This window comes from Gopherus evgoodei, chromosome 2 (genome assembly GCF_007399415.2).
Source record: "Gopherus evgoodei ecotype Sinaloan lineage chromosome 2, rGopEvg1_v1.p, whole genome shotgun sequence".
Classification (NCBI taxonomy): domain Eukaryota; kingdom Metazoa; phylum Chordata; order Testudines; family Testudinidae; genus Gopherus; species Gopherus evgoodei.
Genome location: NC_044323.1, coordinates 247,718,878 through 247,735,443, shown reverse-complemented (window position 1 = coordinate 247,735,443; position 16,566 = coordinate 247,718,878). Strand labels below are relative to the sequence as shown.

The following is a 16,566-nucleotide window of genomic DNA, read 5'->3' as shown; positions in this document are numbered from 1 at the left end:
ATTTTCGTAACAAGCATTTATCTGAGTTAAACAGCAAACAAATAAACAAACATATAACAAGATAATCTCAGTGAGTTTTTTGAAGCTAGTTTGGAGGATATGTTAATAAATAAAATCTAAATTAGTTGGGTTCTCTGCAAATTTTAGAAATGCTAATTCTGTACTGGAATTTAATATATTTTAAGATGAACAGCAAAACAAACTCAGTAGTAGCTGGCTTTTACGCTCCTCTTTAGTTTAATATTTCTTTGTATTGAATACAATAAACCAAACACAGCAGGTACAAACCAAATAAAAATAATCACAAGGCCTGAGAGCAGCAAAAACTAAATATTGTAAGAAAGAACTGTTAATAGAAAAAAAATCACTAAAATCAAATAGAACAATATACTTGTAGCCATTTTTAGCACACAGTACATCTATGTGTGAACATCAATACACATTGAACACTGTAATTAATAAGACAAATAAAACAAATGATGAAGTATTCTAATACCAAGATTTAAAAATGCATGCAAAATATTACAGATAGAGGTCTGCTCGGGTTTGTAGCAGAAACTCAAGATAAGGAGAAAGAAAAATCATCACACTTTCTGCAGGGTAATAATTAGACAATTTTCAGTAAATACTGTAAAATAAATTGGACGATTTGAGAAATTTGAGATGGATTACAGCTATTCCTGGGAAGGCATGTGACGGAAAGAAAGGCAGCAACAATCTCAGTCTTTGAGATTGCAGCATACTGAGACAGTGTCTACCACTGACCCCTCTACTTGTTTGTTACTAGCCTCCAAACAGCTCCCTATATCCTGTCTACTCTTAGTGTACTGACTGCAGGCCTGGTTCTATTCCTGGAGCCTGTCTCTATCATATTGCCACCAAAAGGCCACTGCCATCTCTATCTCCTGTTTCGTCTCTTGCTGTCACCCACTTATGGATTACTTGGATTACCCATTTTAACATCTGCAATGTACTTTACTGGGAGTGGATCCTTCTGTCCATGCCCTTTTGACCAAGATTACAGTGAGGTGTTTGGGTTTTAAATGTAGTCCTCCCTCTAAGCGGTTACCTGTGTGTTTTCTCCTTAGAAATGGGACTGTGTGAAATTTAGACACACATGGCATCCTTTCCCTAAGATGAGATTTATTAAAAACTAGACAGAAAATAATTTAACACAAAATAAACAGTTGTCTCAACATATCCAGATTTATCCTCGGTGAGAGCTAAACTAGGTAAGGCCATGTCTATAGGGATACCTAGGCAAGCAAAGACGAATCAACAAAAGATGTGAAGTTAACGTGACTAAAAGGTATTAAGCTACAGTGAACTAAGGCCCCTTTAAAATGAAAGCATAGGGGTTTAACATGCTTTAAGATGTGAGTCTTTCTCAGCTTCCATTACAGAAAAAAACATAAAAAGTTTATATGATCCAGACAGAAAACTCTAGGTTATGACCGTCTTATTATCATTCTCATTCCCCCTTCTGGGATAATGCCTATATATGGAGACCAGATTGTCCTGCTGTCACAGTGTCTTTCAGCTGTTAGTCTTAGGTCTTGTTTTCAAGAACAGCTATACCACAAGCCATCCTAGTATAGACACAGCCTATATCAGGGGAATCTTGAGTACGAGAAAGTAGATTATATTATCTCTGTATTTGGCACTGGTAAGACTGCTGCTGGAATACCGTGTACAGTTTTGATGTCCATAATTCAAGAAGGATGTTGATAAATTGAAGAGAATTCAAAGAAGAGCCACAAGAATGATGAAAGGATTGGAAAATATGTCTTCTAGTGTAAGACTCAGGGAGCTCAATCTATTCAGTCTAAAAAAGAGAAGGTTAACTGGTGACTCGATCACAGTCTATAAGTATCTACATGGGCAACAAATAATTGCTAATGGGCTCCTCAATCTAGCAGTTCTAATGGCTGGAAATTGAAGCTAGACAATTCAGACTGGAAACAAGCCATAATTTCTTAGCAGTCAGGGTGATTAACAATTGGAACAACTTATTAAGGGTTGCAGTGGATCCTCCACCACTGGCAATTTTTAAATCAAGATTGGATGTTATTTTCAATACATATACTCTAGTTCAAACAGGAATTATTTCAGGGGCCTGTGTTATGCAGGAGGTCAGATTAGATGATTACAGTGGTCCCTTGGAATCTGTGTGTAACCCACACACTTCCTGGGTGTGGCCCTCTGTCACATTTAGTGGCACTGAGACCACTTAGAGAGAGATTAATGAGTTTGCTCTGCAGCTTTAGCTACGAGCCACCACCGACAGACCCCAGTTGTCGTCGGCGGGGATCGAATCTGGAACCGGTGGAGCTTAATGCATGAGACTCTACTGCCTGAGCTAAAAGCCACATGGCTCTTAGCTAAAGCTGTAGAACAAACTCATTAATCTCTCTCTCTCTCTCTGCCACTAGATGAACAGAACACCACACCCAGGAGGTGCATGGGTTACATATGAAAAAATGTTTTTGCCAGTATGGTTTACACTGGTTCCCTGAATGAAATAAGCTATACCAGCACATTTTATGCTGGTATAAAGGTGTCTATTTTAGGGCTTTTGCCACTATAAAATGTCATTAAAGAATTCACACCCCTAACTGATATTACTATACAAGCAAATATTTCTTAACATACTTACAAAGGGTTTATCTGTCTGTGAATACATAATCCCAGGTGGATAGCTCCCTCTCATAAACCAGTCCAGTTCTATGCGCCTAACAACTGCAACTTCAAACACGGCTTGTAAAATTCAAGCTCAACTATGGATGAACTGGTTTTGATGATGACTGGGCCATTTCGTTTTAATGGCCCTATTCAGTGTGTTTGGGAAATGTGTTTACCTCATGGGGTCTAGTCTATCTGGGTTTAGTTGCTTTCTAAAACAAACTTCTCTCCATTAACTATCATTTTGGTGGGACTGGCAGCGCTACCTATTATAAAGGTTGCCTGACACTTCCCATTATAAGACCCCAAAACTTTGTTAAATTTAAACAGTTTGTGTTGAAATTTTCCATGCTGGGTGTCTGCCCCATGCTGAATCTTTTGGGAAAATATTACCTAAGCTGTTTCAGACATTTCTGAGAACCAGACTAGGGAAAAATATGTTGTTGTGTCCATGTTAAGATATTCCGGTAATCTTTTCTTTGCCAAGCTTTCACTCCTCCCCCTGCTCTGGAGCAGGGACTTGAAATTATCAGAGGAATGGCTTTTGGGTCAGGGATGTGTCTTTTTGAAATCCCCTTGAAAAATCAGCCCTAATGTAGTCAAATTATAAAAATTGAAGTTTGCACATCCTAAGTAGAGACAATGCACTAAATGAGGCAGGGGTCCTGTGGGGGAAATAAGTAAGTGATGATGTAATTAAAGACTGGTGCATACGCACAAGATGACTGAATTAAGGTTCCACAGGTAACAATTCTAGAATTTCCTAGCTTTTGAGTGCTTGACTTTGCAATTGTGATACTGATTTTTAAATGTAGTTGATATGTAATAGATTTTATGAATGAAGGACAGACTTTCATATTCTGTCACAGAAACACTTTCACATTTGACGCTGGGTAATTTATTTAACCCCTCTATGTTTCAGTTTTCCCATCTGTAAAAAACAGATATTTACCTACCACACAGGGTAGTTTTAATAACTGTTAAATGTTTTGAGCTCCTTTGATGGAAGGCACTATAGAAGTAGAAAGCATTTATAGTTAATGTATTATAATGCCTGTTTCTTTAAAAAAAACTAATTATCTGTGAAGTACAGGTTATACTGACATTTGATACATGTTGTTCTTGCAATACTTGGTTAATCATCTTCACACATTAAACATCAAAAACCCAAAGAAGACTTTGTCTTCTGAATGACTAAGCCAATATTCCTGAAATGTTTCACTAGGGAGTAAGGTCAGGTCAACTTCATAACAACACAGCCATGGAATAAGGGAAATGAATGCTTCTGAAGCCCCTACAATCATTGACCTTATCTGAGAACAGATAGAGAAAATGGGAAAAGGAAAGCATGACTATCTCAAAGAAGAAGTGAGAGGTAATGAAAATGACAGGATGCAGCTCAAAAGAACTATAGGGTATTTTGATGGGGTAAATTTTATTATAGGCACCATAGTAGGTGCAGGGATCTTTGTGTCTCCCACAGGAGTGCTACAATACTCCTTACTTAATGTGGGTGTTGCGCTAAGCATCTGGACTGCTTGTGGAGTAATATCACTGATGGGAGCCCTCTGTTATGCAGAGCTGGGGACTGCCCTACCATTATCTGGAGGAGAATACAGTCACATAAAAAGAGCGCTTGGATCCCTACCTGCTTTCATCTTTATCTGGACGGCAATGTTTACCAAACCAGCATCAAATGCTACTCGAGCCTTGTTGTTTGCTGAATACGCTACCCAACCTTTCTATGGTGTATGCCCTGCACCGGAGCTGCTAAAGAAATGCTTGGCTTTGACCGTTCTTTGGTCTCTGGGGATTCTGAATGGCCGAAGTGTCAAAATGGCTACTTGGGTCCAAACTGTTTTCACAGTACTGAAGATGATGGCACTATCTGTAATTGGCATAGGAGGCATTGTTCTGCTGGTTAGAGGAAGAAAGGAGAATTTAGTAAGGTTTGAGAATGCATTCAGCTCAGAGATTCCTGATGCCTCACAGATTGCTGAAGCCTTTTTCCAGGGATTATATGCATATGGCGGTTGGTGGTCCCTCAATTACATGGCAGGTATATCTTGTTTTTTACATTTAATGTTATGGCCAGCATTCTTACATTCCTCAGATAATGTTATTAGAGCTTGTCTCCCAGTGAGAACAATTTAGCCTGTAAAGACATTTATATTAAAACACTGGTTGTATTCAAGGTCTGTGTCTGGTTGTGTTGTAAAGGTGCATTGTCTTATTTCATGCAGCTTGTTTGCATAATGTGCATTTACTGTCTCCAGAACCAGCTGCATATTTAAAGAAGACTAATGTGGAAAACAAAAGGTTTAGTTTAAATCTATATGCAAATAGAATGTGAGGACCTAAAACAGTGATTTTCCCCTTTCTCAATGCTATTGCAATTATTTGCAAGAGGATATGCAGAGCAGAGTGTGGATATCAAGACTGAGTGCCTTCAGCCACGCAGGGCACATACCAGAAGCCTACTAATGTACAACCTTGAATTGCTTATTTTGACAAGTGCATGAACTATTTCATTTTGCATTGCAATCAGAAACAATACTTTTAACAATATCAATTTTGATTTGCATAAGAGGTAATCGTTTCACTGGGGAAATAATTCTTAGTAGAGAATAAAGGAAAGAGTAAAGGAAAAGAGTAAGGAAAATGTTATAAACAACTTTTCTGTGCCCTTTCTAATATATTCATTTAAAAACATTAAAGAAGCCCTCCTAGTTTTTGGTCAGTCATTTGGTTATTCCACTTTGCATGTGATATTTAATAATATGAGCAATTATTGAAAGCTTGGTAAGGCTTTTCAGTCTGTTTACTTTGTGCATTGGAAGCACTTTGTATATACTGTATTTCTGACCAGCTCTATTTAAAAGTAGTTACCGGTGTCACCAAGTACCTCCATCAATTTTCATGGTTTCACAGTCAATGCTTCTCTCTCCTCTATTACCTTATGAAATATTGCCACAAATGTACTCCTTAATCCTATCAAGTTTGTCAGGGAAGCACTCTTTCGAAAGCAATATTGTGAGTATATTTGTTTTATTAAATAATTTTTTAAATTATATTTTTTCAGAAGAGATGATAAATCCTAGTAGAAATATCCCCTTGACTGTGATGACTGCACTTCCTGCAGTGACTTTGTTTTATTTACTTGTAAACATCTCGTACTTGACAGTTCTGACACCTAAGGAAATTGTCTCCTCAGGTAAGGATATAAGGCTGATGAATCAAAAGGAGAGGTAATCATTACAACTATTTATCTGTGTCCACCCTGTTGGGGTCACTTGGGTCCAGCTGAATTCAAGGTTTACATATAGCAAGGCACTCGACTTTGAGTCAGGAGATTTGGCTTCTGTTCTGAGTTCTAAGGGTATGTCTACACTGTAGTTGGATGTGAACCTTCAGCCTGGGAAGACAGACTTGTGCTAGTGGGGTTCAAGCTAGCATGCTAAAAATAGCAGTACAGAAGTTATGGCTTGGGCTGGAGCTTGGGCTCTCAAGCCTAGGGTCTTGGGTGGGCTTTACATTCTGAGCTGCAATGTCCATACTGCTATTTTTAGTGCACTAGCTCTAGTCACTTTAGTGTGAGCCTGTCTGCACGGGCTGAGAGACTTGCTTCCAGCTATTATTTAGATATACCTTAACAGAGACTTTGAGGAAACTCCTTGGGGGCTTGTGTACACATAGAAGTTGCTACAGTTTAATTTAAATCTGTTTAGTAAAACTGGATTTGTAGCAATGTCGGTTCCAGGATATTAGGGAGTCAAGATGGGAGAGAGAATATCTCTTATTGGACCAACTTCTGGTGGTGAGAGAGACAAGCTTTTGAGCTTACACAGAGCCCTTCCTCAGTAAGAAGACCAGGCCTTTGGCTTTCTGTGCTTTAGCTCACTACCTGTAATATTAGGACTATACTCCCTACCTCACAGATGCATTGTAAGGAAAAACTCATTCATGTTTGAGCAATGAGCACCAAAGAAAAAGCCTACAAATAAATAAAACAAAATGGTCTTATTACAGGCCTTTTTAGGGATTACTTTTCAGAACAAATGTCCTTGTTCTGTAGGAGGCTCTATACTAAAAGTGCCATGAACCTAGAATCTCTCATCTTCCATTGGATTATAGCTGCTATAGAAAGTCCAGGAAGAATTGTATTCTTCTCTGTGATTGTCCTTTTTCTGTTCTAATCAGCTTCTTATACTGTGTACATCACTGTAGTATCTGAGTACCTTATGCCCTTTGGTTGTTGGCCCAGTAAATAGCAGTCCCTTTGCACTAGCATGGGCAATAGCGAGTTTTCAAGAGGTGCCAGGAAGCAGCCCTTCACATTTCTTTGTGGAGTCCCACCATGGGATAGATCAGAGGTTCTCAGCCTTTTCCTTACTAAGCCCCCACCCCCCCCGCATGCTATAAAAACTCCATGACCCACCTGTGCCACACCAGCTGTTTTTCTGCATATAAAAGCCAGAGCCAGTGTTAGGGGGTAACAAGCAGGGCACATACCTCAGGTCCAATTCCATAGGGGGCCCTGCAAAGCTAAGTTGCTCAGGCTTTGGCTTCAGCCCGAGGAGGCGGGTCTTGGAGCCCCAGGCTTCAGCACTGTGCCACATGGCTTTAGCTTTCTGCCTTGGGCCCCAGCAAGTCTAACATTGGTCTTGCAAGGCAGACCCCTGAAACCTGCTCACAGCTCCCCAGGGGACCGCAGGCCCCTGGTTGAGAACTGCAGGGATAAAGGATTAGATGATCTGTGCACTGATTAATCATCTGGCCTGTCCCTGCCCCCTGCATAGTGCCACACAGAAAACTCCCATTTAGTGGCAATCCATTTCAGATAGGGGGTTAACACATTTGGTCTCCCTGCCGTGCTCTGATCCCATCTCCTGCTTCTGCCTACTTGTAAATAGTGTGGTTTCACTATACATGGCTAGGAAACCCTCTGTACCCCTAGTTCTCACTCACAAAGTGGTTGCACTGAGTTGTCATCAGTTCAGTAAGACTGTCGGGACACCATACCCACTGTCTAATGACATTTTGTTTCCTTGCAGTTGCTGTGGCAGTCACTTGGGCTGACAGAGTGATCCCCTCCATTGCTTGGGTCATTCCTCTCTCCGTTGCTGCCTCAATATTTGGTGCCCTCAACAGCAGCATGTTTACATTAGGACGATTAAGTTATGCTGGAAGTCAGTCAGGACACTTGCCTGTTTTAATATCCATGCTTAACGTCCACTATTGGACTCCGGCACCGGCCATGATTTTTTCAACCATCATTGCATCCATTTTTATTATCCCAGCTGATCTAATTACTTTAACAAATTACTTTGGATTTTCTGTATGGCTTATGGTTGGACTGACTTGTGCCAGCCTGATTGTACTCCGATACCGGGAACCTACTCTACAGCGACCATACAAGGTAAATGGAAAAAGAGTTAAAAGTTGTAACATTTTATCTTGGGTTATGTTTAACACTGGGAAAAAATTCCTAAACATCTAGTTTGTGAATAGCAATTATAAATGTATAATTTGCAAATCATTTTTAGATTAAGCTTTGAGTTACTCTTTTTGCTGACATAACCCCAGGCAAAGGGGTGGCAGGGCAATTTATTGTGCTTGCAATATGGCAAAGAGTGCTTAGTTCTCTTACATTTAATGTATACAATAACAAATGTCTATTTTTGCTTCCTCTAACAATCTGTTTCTTTTGCAGGTGTTTTTACCAGTTGCATTTGTGATGGTGGCAGTTTCTTTGTTCTTAGTATTGGCTCCTATAGTCTGGGCTCCCAAGATGCAGTATATCTATGCCCTTCTCTTTATGTTGGGGGGCCTTCTGGTGTACCTGCCCTTTGTACATTTTAAATTACATTTTGATTTTGTTGACAAAATTACTTGTTATTTACAGCTACTGTTGGAAGTTTCTCCTGCTGATGTATCTGCTGAGGATAAATATGAGTGATAGCAAATGTTTAAACCCTATACTGTATTGCTAACAGTCAATAGAAATTCTTTTTTAACTCAAGTGGTCATAGTCATGGAATTAAGCATGTACTTAAGACTCTGATTCAGGAAAACACTTAGGCCCAGATTTGTAAAGGTATTTGGGCAATGCTGACTTGACTATCAATAAGATTTAGGTTCCTAAGTGCCTAAATCCCTTTTGAAAATAAGTTTTAGGGTTTGTCTACATGGTGCATTAGTTCCCACTAGAGGGATGTAAATTCTAATGTGCACTAGTGCGTTGTGCGCTAACTGGCCCATGTGGACCTGCTAGCATGCATTAAAAGTTCCCTAGTGTTTGTTAACATAGTCCCTGTAGAAACTGAATGTACATCTCTCTACTGTGGGTTAATTCACAGTCTAGTCAAGCACTTAGACTCTTAAATCAGTCTGGCATAATTTGCAATGTTGAGTGCAGCAACACCTAACTACTTTAAAAATCTGAGCGTTAAGCATATGCTTACATTTAAGACTGTGAAGAGTCCCATTGGAATTAAAAATTATAATCTCAGGCAAGAAATAGTCTCTGTGGACTCCTCATAGTCTTAAACATGTGCCTAAGGGTTTTGCTGGTTTGGTGTCAGAGCATTCAGCACCTCAAATGATAAAGTCCTTTATGTATAGAGAATCTCTTTCAAAGTGATAAAATCTGTAAAAGCAGAAAAAAGTGTTTGTGTTTGCCCACTTTAACAGTACCAAATCTAAACTATATTATTAACTGAATACATGTCAATATGATCATATATACACTAGGTATCCAGTGTAAAGTAAATTGTAGAGTAAATTGATGTTTTGATTATTTTTAGCATTATGTAGCTTGTATTCTGGGGCTTCAGGGTTTGAATACTTTGTAATTTTTTTTTCATCTGTGCTTGCTTGAATTGATTAAAAACTTTGAAGAACTTAACCTTCTTGCCTGACACTGTTTTTAATCCCAGAAAGAACCTACAGGGAGTGCTTGGCTGTCTTAAAACAATACATACAAATATACAAATGATATCTTATTAAATATTAGATAAGGCATAAGAGAATTGTTTGTACTCTTCAATGAATATGTTTTTGATGTATCATACCAAGTCATATTTCATGGGGAAAAAAGGAACAATTTTCCATGATTATTACTTAGGCCCCAAGCATAGGAGCCAATGAATTACTTTATTCTCATAAACAGGCCATGATGTACCACAGCAGGGTTTCTCAAACAGGGGTTGCCGCTTGTGTAGGGAAAGCCCCTGGTGGGCCGGGCTGGTGTGTTTACCTGCCCCGTCCGCAGATGTGGCTGATCGTGGCTCCCACTGGCTGCAGATTGCTGCTCTGGGCCAATGGGAGCTGCTGGAAGCGGCGTGGGCCGAGGGACTTACTGGCTGCCGCTTCCAGCATCTCCCATTGGCCCGGAGCAGCGATCTGCGGCCAGTGGGAGCTGCGATTGGCTGGACCTGCGGACAGAGCAGGTAAACACACCGGCCCGGCCTGCCAGGGGCTTTCCCTACACAAGCGGTGACCCCTGTTTGAGAAACCCTTTACCACAGTCTCCCCTCCTGGTGCAGTGAGGTGTTTGCATCATGAGGGTCCCAGGCTCAGGGTGATGTGGATGAATCATCTTGGGTGATATAGTCCAGCTGGAGAATCTTTCCCATATGGGAGCATGGGGACATGAGGACCAAAATACAATTCCCATGAGTCACTGCAGGAGGATATCCAAATCAAAATATTTTAAGTTTTGAGAGTTTTGATGACACTCCCCTCGTCAATATTTTCCAGCAAAAGCAGACCCTTCACAAAAAAAAAAAAATTTGTCAAAAACCAAATCTTCTATTGAGAAACAGTTTTGACAGAATTTTTTCAACTAGTGCTATGCAAAATACACACCACAGCATCTGTAAAACCCTGGTTTAACATCCAAAAAGAAGAAAAAATTAGTATTAGACAGCTTAAATATTAATGTAACTACTGAGAAAGCAATACGAAAAAGAGACTATTGGCCTTTGCTGAGTGGTAGCAGATTTGGGGTCCTTGTATGTCCATTTCCCATTGGAGGAGAAATCAGTGGCACAGAATCAGGGTATTTTCTTAGTGTAGCTTGTTCATTTGCAGAATGTTCACGTCTCGTGTTTTCTGGAACAGAGGTGTTCACAAATGACAGAGGCAATGCCTTCTTGCAGAAACCTCAGCACAGGCACCATTGCTAATCACCAAGGAGCAGCTGCCTTGGGTTTCTGTCTCTCATGGACTTTATTGGAATCTGATTGCTTAAATACACTGTTCCTCTTTCCTGCCTCAGCTGCTTGTTTTACACCTAGAAAACCCCCCTAATCCAAGGCTCCTGACCTAGCGTGACATGGCTACAAATCCTCCCTTTGTGCAGCGCCTCTGCAACACAAGGGAACCTCAGAAAACATTTATTTGCCCATCCTGAGAGTGCTTTAAACCCACACAATCCCTGTCATGACCATCTGGGTTTGATTACTGCACAGGGTTCCTTTAATTCTTTCTATGGAGAGTTTAATCCTGAGTGCTTATACATGAATGACTCATAACATGCATAACACTAGCACCTGTTGTCACAATACTTTTCTTTCTTACGCTGAAAAGTCGATAAAAGTATTCCCATAGACTAGAGAAAGAAAAGTAAAATTTACTTTAATTATTCACATTCAAGCCCCTACATTAAAGAGACACCTGTCAGCATTTTCTGAAAGAAGCTGAGATCACCGTTTTCTTTGGGCCTCTGTCCTGATACCCGGTCTCGCTACGGATGTTCACTTTTTTCAAAGAGATAAAATGTGTGCCTAGAAAATCTAGGAGATCTAATAAGAAGCACACAAACAGCCATGTTGTCCTTGTCCACCACTTTGTACAAAGACACAACTTCAGACCAGTAGGCTTCAGATGACATTGCAGAGATGTCACATCTCCTCCTGAATGCTTCAGGTCCAGCTACTCCTCTAAATGACTAGGACCTGTAATGAGACAATTATTAAGCATTACTTCTACAGTATCATACATGTGCATGAAGATTTATATCTATCTAAGAGACATGATTCTTGCCTCATAGAAATAAGTGAGCTTACTTTTCCATTTAAGCAAAATTCCATTTACTTGGACATGACAGGTCTGGTTGCACCTACTGCTTGAAATAATCAAGGTCTCAATATCAACCTTTTGTCATAAACAGATAGCTAAGGGTTAATGTCTCTTTCACCTGAAAAAAAGTAACCCGAAACACCTGACCAGAGGACCAATCAGGAAACAAGACTTTTTCAAATCTGGGTGGAGGGAAGTTTGTGTGTGAGTCCTTTGTTCTTTGTCTTGTATCTGTCCCTCTCGGCTATGGGAAGGATTTTTCTATTTCCTGATTTCTAATCTTCTGTTTCCCAGTTGTAAGTACAAAAAGATAGGGTTTTTTTTGTAGTTACATGTGTATAGTTGCTGGAGTGCTTTGTATTGTATTCTTTTTGAATAAGGCTGTTTATTCATATTTCTTTTAAGCAATTGACCCTGTATTTGTCACCTTAATACAGAGAGACCATTTTTTATGTATTTTTCTTTCTTTTTACATAAAGCTTTCTTTTTAAGACCTGTTGGAGTTTTTCTTTAGTGGGGAACTCCAGGGAATTGAGTCTGTGCTCACCAGGGAATTGGTGGGAGGAAGAAGTCAGGGGGAAATCTGTGTCTGTTAGATTTACTAGCCTGACTTTGCATTCCCTATGGGTGAGGGGGGAATAGAGATTAGCTCTCGGTACTTCTGTTTTCCAAGGCTGGAAACGGGGAGGGTGGAATCCCTCTGTTTAGATTCACGGAGTTTGCTTCTGTTTATCTCTCCAGGAACCCAGGGAGGGAATACCTGGAAGGGAGAAGGGAAGGGAAATGGTTTATTCCCCTTTGTTGTGAGACTCAAGGAATTTGGGTCTTGGGGTCCCCAGGGAAGGTTTTTTGGGGGACCAGAGTGCCCCAAACACTTAAATTTTTTGGGTGGTGGCAGCTTTACCAGGTCCAAGCTGGTAACTAAGCTTGGAGGTTTTCATGCTAACCCCCATATTTTGGACGCTAAGGTCCAAATCTGGGACTAGGTTATGATACCTTTCTATTAGAAGGGCTCTCACCATGTTCCTGAATAATTCAGGCGATTATGGTTCCTGGATTTTTCTTGTGTGTGTCAACGTACAATAGAGCATGATAAGAGTATATGATCTAAATGAGTTTTTGGTTCTTCCAGAATGGAGTGATTTGTATCTTTTAAGGCAAAGTTTTTGTCTTCAGTTAATTGGTTAATTAAGATACTCAGTTCTGACACCCTAGTGGACCAATATAATGATAACAGCATATCATTTTAGTAGCTAAATCCACTGAAACAATGGGAACAAATGGGTGCTCGCAGTTTTGAAAATCAGGACATTCTTTTAGGCACCCAAATATGGATTTAGGAGTCTAAACTTCAGTATACATTTAAAAAAAATCTTGGCCATACTTTTTAATAGTGGCAGTAAATTTGTTGACTACTACATAGAAGCTAGATAATAAATTTACTCTCATTATTATAAACTCTTCCTTTGCAATGGCTTCCATTTTTCCTTGTTATAAAAAACAAAACAAAACAGGGAGTTTGACATGCATGGTCAGAATTCTCCTCCTAGTCAAACTAGTACATCCAAAGACTTCTCTGGGAGTCTTTGCTGACTCATATGGCTGTAACTAACAACAACTTTTGTAGTGTTCCTTACTTTGTGTCAGATCACATCATCTTTTGCAAAGGAAATACTGAAGCCTGTACAGGGTCTGAATAGGGGGGAAAGGGTTATTTTCAACCATATTATACATGGTTTGTAATTAGGTATATTCAGTCCATACACATTCTAGTAATAATTTGGGATTTCAGAACAAAAGCATTTCAGAACATATTTAAGTGAATAGATTTCGCGGGTGTGTGTGTGCGTGCACGCAATATAGCTGTGTTTTTAATAAATTTTTATTTTATTCTTTCCTTAGATAGGGCTCTCCAGTGCATCCACTAGATGGCTCCATGCTAACATATCTGTCATTATAGGAAATGCTGGATTACAGAATGTTACATTACCTAAAATAAATAGTCTTACATAGTATCCTATTACAGAATTTACTCTGGTATAAGAAATTCAGTTCGCCAGCAGATAAAAAAATTTGAAGCTAGAATGAGATACAATCGGCTGTGTGCAAAGCTACTTAAAATACAAGAAACTGTTTGTCTACTCTAGAAAGTGGTTTTTGAATAATTTAACTGCATATTGAGAGAGGCCAAAATTTAAAATATACACAGAAAAGCCTCCACTGTTTCCTTATGTAAAGCCCAAGGTTTACATAGGAAAGGGGCATGAAGCATGGGTAAAAGATTTTCAAACACTGTAGGAAGAAAAATCTTGTGCAAATAAGGTATGAGGTAAATCTGTTTGCGGATAGTGAAACCTGCTGCTTTTTAAAAATAAGACAGGAACAAACAATTTAATTCAATGGAGCCATAAGAACAGTATTTTCTTTCTTATTATTTAATAAGAAAATGTATTTCATAGACTCAGCTAAATTTTAGTTGGGGTAATTTTTATTTTAAGGCTTGAACACAGGTGAGTATTAGAGGAAACCATGGATGGCCTTGTGGTCAAAGCACTGACTTGGCAGTTTAAAAAATGTGGATTTGGTGCTTGGCTGAGTTGTAGATGTCCAGTGTGTCTTTGTGCATGTCACTTATTTAACTCTGTGCTCAATTCCCAATCTGTAAATTGGGGTGTTGTAAGAGGAGAGAAAAATAATGTTTATGAGGTGCTTTGAGTCTATGTCAATGGGAGCCATATAAGTTCAAAAATAGAGATTAAGACCATGGTTCATCAAGATACTCAAGCAAATAGGGCCGACTTTAGGCTGATTCCCCAGAATCAGGCCCCGCGCCCACGCCTAAGAGGGCCCCACGCCTTAGGCACCTTTTTAATTTTTTTACTCATCCGGCAGCGGTCCAGGTCTTTGGTGGCATTTCAGCAGTGGGGGGTCCTTCAGTGACGCAGAAGACCCAGAGCGAGTGAAGGACCCCCCCGCCACAGAAGTGCCACTGAAGACCCGGACGGCGGCCGGGTATTCGAATTGGGCCCCGCAGTTCCTAAAGCCAGCTCTGCAAGCAAATGTATAATTTTAAGCATATAAACAGATCCTTCTTAATCAATGAAGATATTCCTGTGTTTAGAACTTATATACAGGGGTGAAAGTAACTTAAAGGACTTCCCAGTACACAGGGTGGCTGGGGCCCTGTTTGTGGGTGTCTCTGGGCCTCTGGAAGGTGCAGGGTCTTGGGCAGAAGGGGCGGGGCTGGGGACAGACTCCCCCAGCCAGCCCTTCAGCGCTGCCCGGCCTGTGCTGCCCAGGGATCTGGTGGTGATTTAAAGGGCCCGGGCCTCCGTCCGTTGGTGCAGTAGTGGCAGCGGCTGCTGGGAGCCCCGGACCTTTTAAATCACGGGGCCCCAGGACAGCTGCCCCTTTTGACCCCCCAGCCCATCTGCAACCCTGCCAGTATGGTCAGCTGTGTACCGGCGGCCACTTTCTTACCAGTACGCCGTACTGGACCGGCTTACTTTCACTTCTGCTTATATACATATTTAAGTACCATGATGAATGAAAAACTAAGCAAGTAGATATGCTATCCAGTCCATTTCTGGGTGACAATATCATGTATCAATTAGCATTACAAAGCATGAGCCTGGAGGCTGAATTATTTCAACTACCTAGAAGTATAACACTCATTCTGAAATGCTGTGCCCGCAGTTCATTGTTGCTAGTATGAACTAGAAAGCAGACATAAAAATATGGACTGCACCATTCTGAATGTTATTTATTGATAGACCTGTATGTGACACTCATCATTAACCTCAGCATTCACATAACTGTATTTGTAGTCACTGCTCACCAGGTCCTCCTAATCCAATCTTTGTGTTTGTTACCATCCCTTATTCTATGTAGTCTTACATACTGATCTGGACACTGACTCTATGTAGGTGGATACCTCTGACCCTAATGGGATCTGTTGTAGTTGCAAGGTCAGAGCCTTAAACTGTAAATTCTTTCTGAGATGGATGTTGTATTTAATTTCTCTTTAGAGCACCATTCACATTTATGGTACTGTAATACTAATAAAAATAGATTTTCATTCACATATGTCTAATGGGACCAGTAATACTTCTCCTCATTAAGACTGCAGCAAACTGCAGCCAACTGATCTGTCCCTGAAGGGTCTAACCAGAGACCTAAGAAGAAGAGCTGAGAAGAATTCCTGAGAAGAAGAGCTGAATTTATCACTCACACCTTTGCCTCTCTCAAGATCTCTCATAAGATTGCTCAGCACTTCCCATTATAAGATCCTGGTGCCAATTGCTTATAACTTTGCCAAACTTGAATTGTTTGAGGGAAAAATTTCCATGTCAACTATCTGCCTCAGGTTGATTTTTTTTTAAACATATCAGCCAAAATGGTTCAGTTGTTCCAAAGATGATGCTAGGGAAAAATACATCGCTTTGCAATGTTAAAAACATCTGGTGACCTTTCTTTGAGATGCTCTAGCTTCCCCTTGTTTTGGAGCAGGAACTTGAAAATTGGCAGCTGGGTGTCCTTTGTGTCAAGGATGTGTCTAATGCTGTTTCAGTAAAAATCCACCCAAATTTGGCCAAGTTATAAGTCTGAATAATCTCAATGTGCACATGCTGAGTAGAGACAACTTAGAATTCATTAGCTAAAATCTCAAAAGTCTCTGCTCACTGTGCACGTTCCAGCCCCTCACTACTGCTGACTAAAGCTGGGCAACATTTTTCAGCTGAAACATTTGCTTTGTCAAAAATGCAGATCCAGTGACACAAATATTTTTTGAATTCATGT

The 16,566-nt window shown here is 40.1% G+C and overlaps 1 protein-coding gene across 1 annotated transcript; it reads left to right on the top strand.

Moving 5' to 3' along the window:
- The first annotated feature begins 4,014 nt into the window (after positions 1–4,014).
- Positions 4,015–8,641, top strand: SLC7A13 (solute carrier family 7 member 13). Its single transcript, XM_030549585.1, has 4 exons — positions 4,015–4,741; positions 5,765–5,896; positions 7,737–8,101; positions 8,396–8,641. Exons 1-4 carry the CDS (start codon positions 4,015–4,017, stop codon positions 8,639–8,641), a joined length of 1,470 nt encoding a protein of 489 aa, XP_030405445.1.
- The last annotated feature ends 7,925 nt before the right edge of the window (positions 8,642–16,566 follow it).

Bases quoted from the DNA above. Each gene is read 5' to 3' on its own strand.
- SLC7A13 (XM_030549585.1), top strand. From the start codon at position 4,015: ATGGGAAAAGGAAAGCATGACTATCTCAAAGAAGAAGTGAGAGGTAAT. The intron at 5,897-7,736 runs GTAAGGATATAA...GTTTCCTTGCAG, and splicing joins TAAGGAAATTGTCTCCTCAG to TTGCTGTGGCAGTCACTTGG. The intron at 8,102-8,395 runs GTAAATGGAAAA...TTTCTTTTGCAG, and splicing joins CTCTACAGCGACCATACAAG to GTGTTTTTACCAGTTGCATT.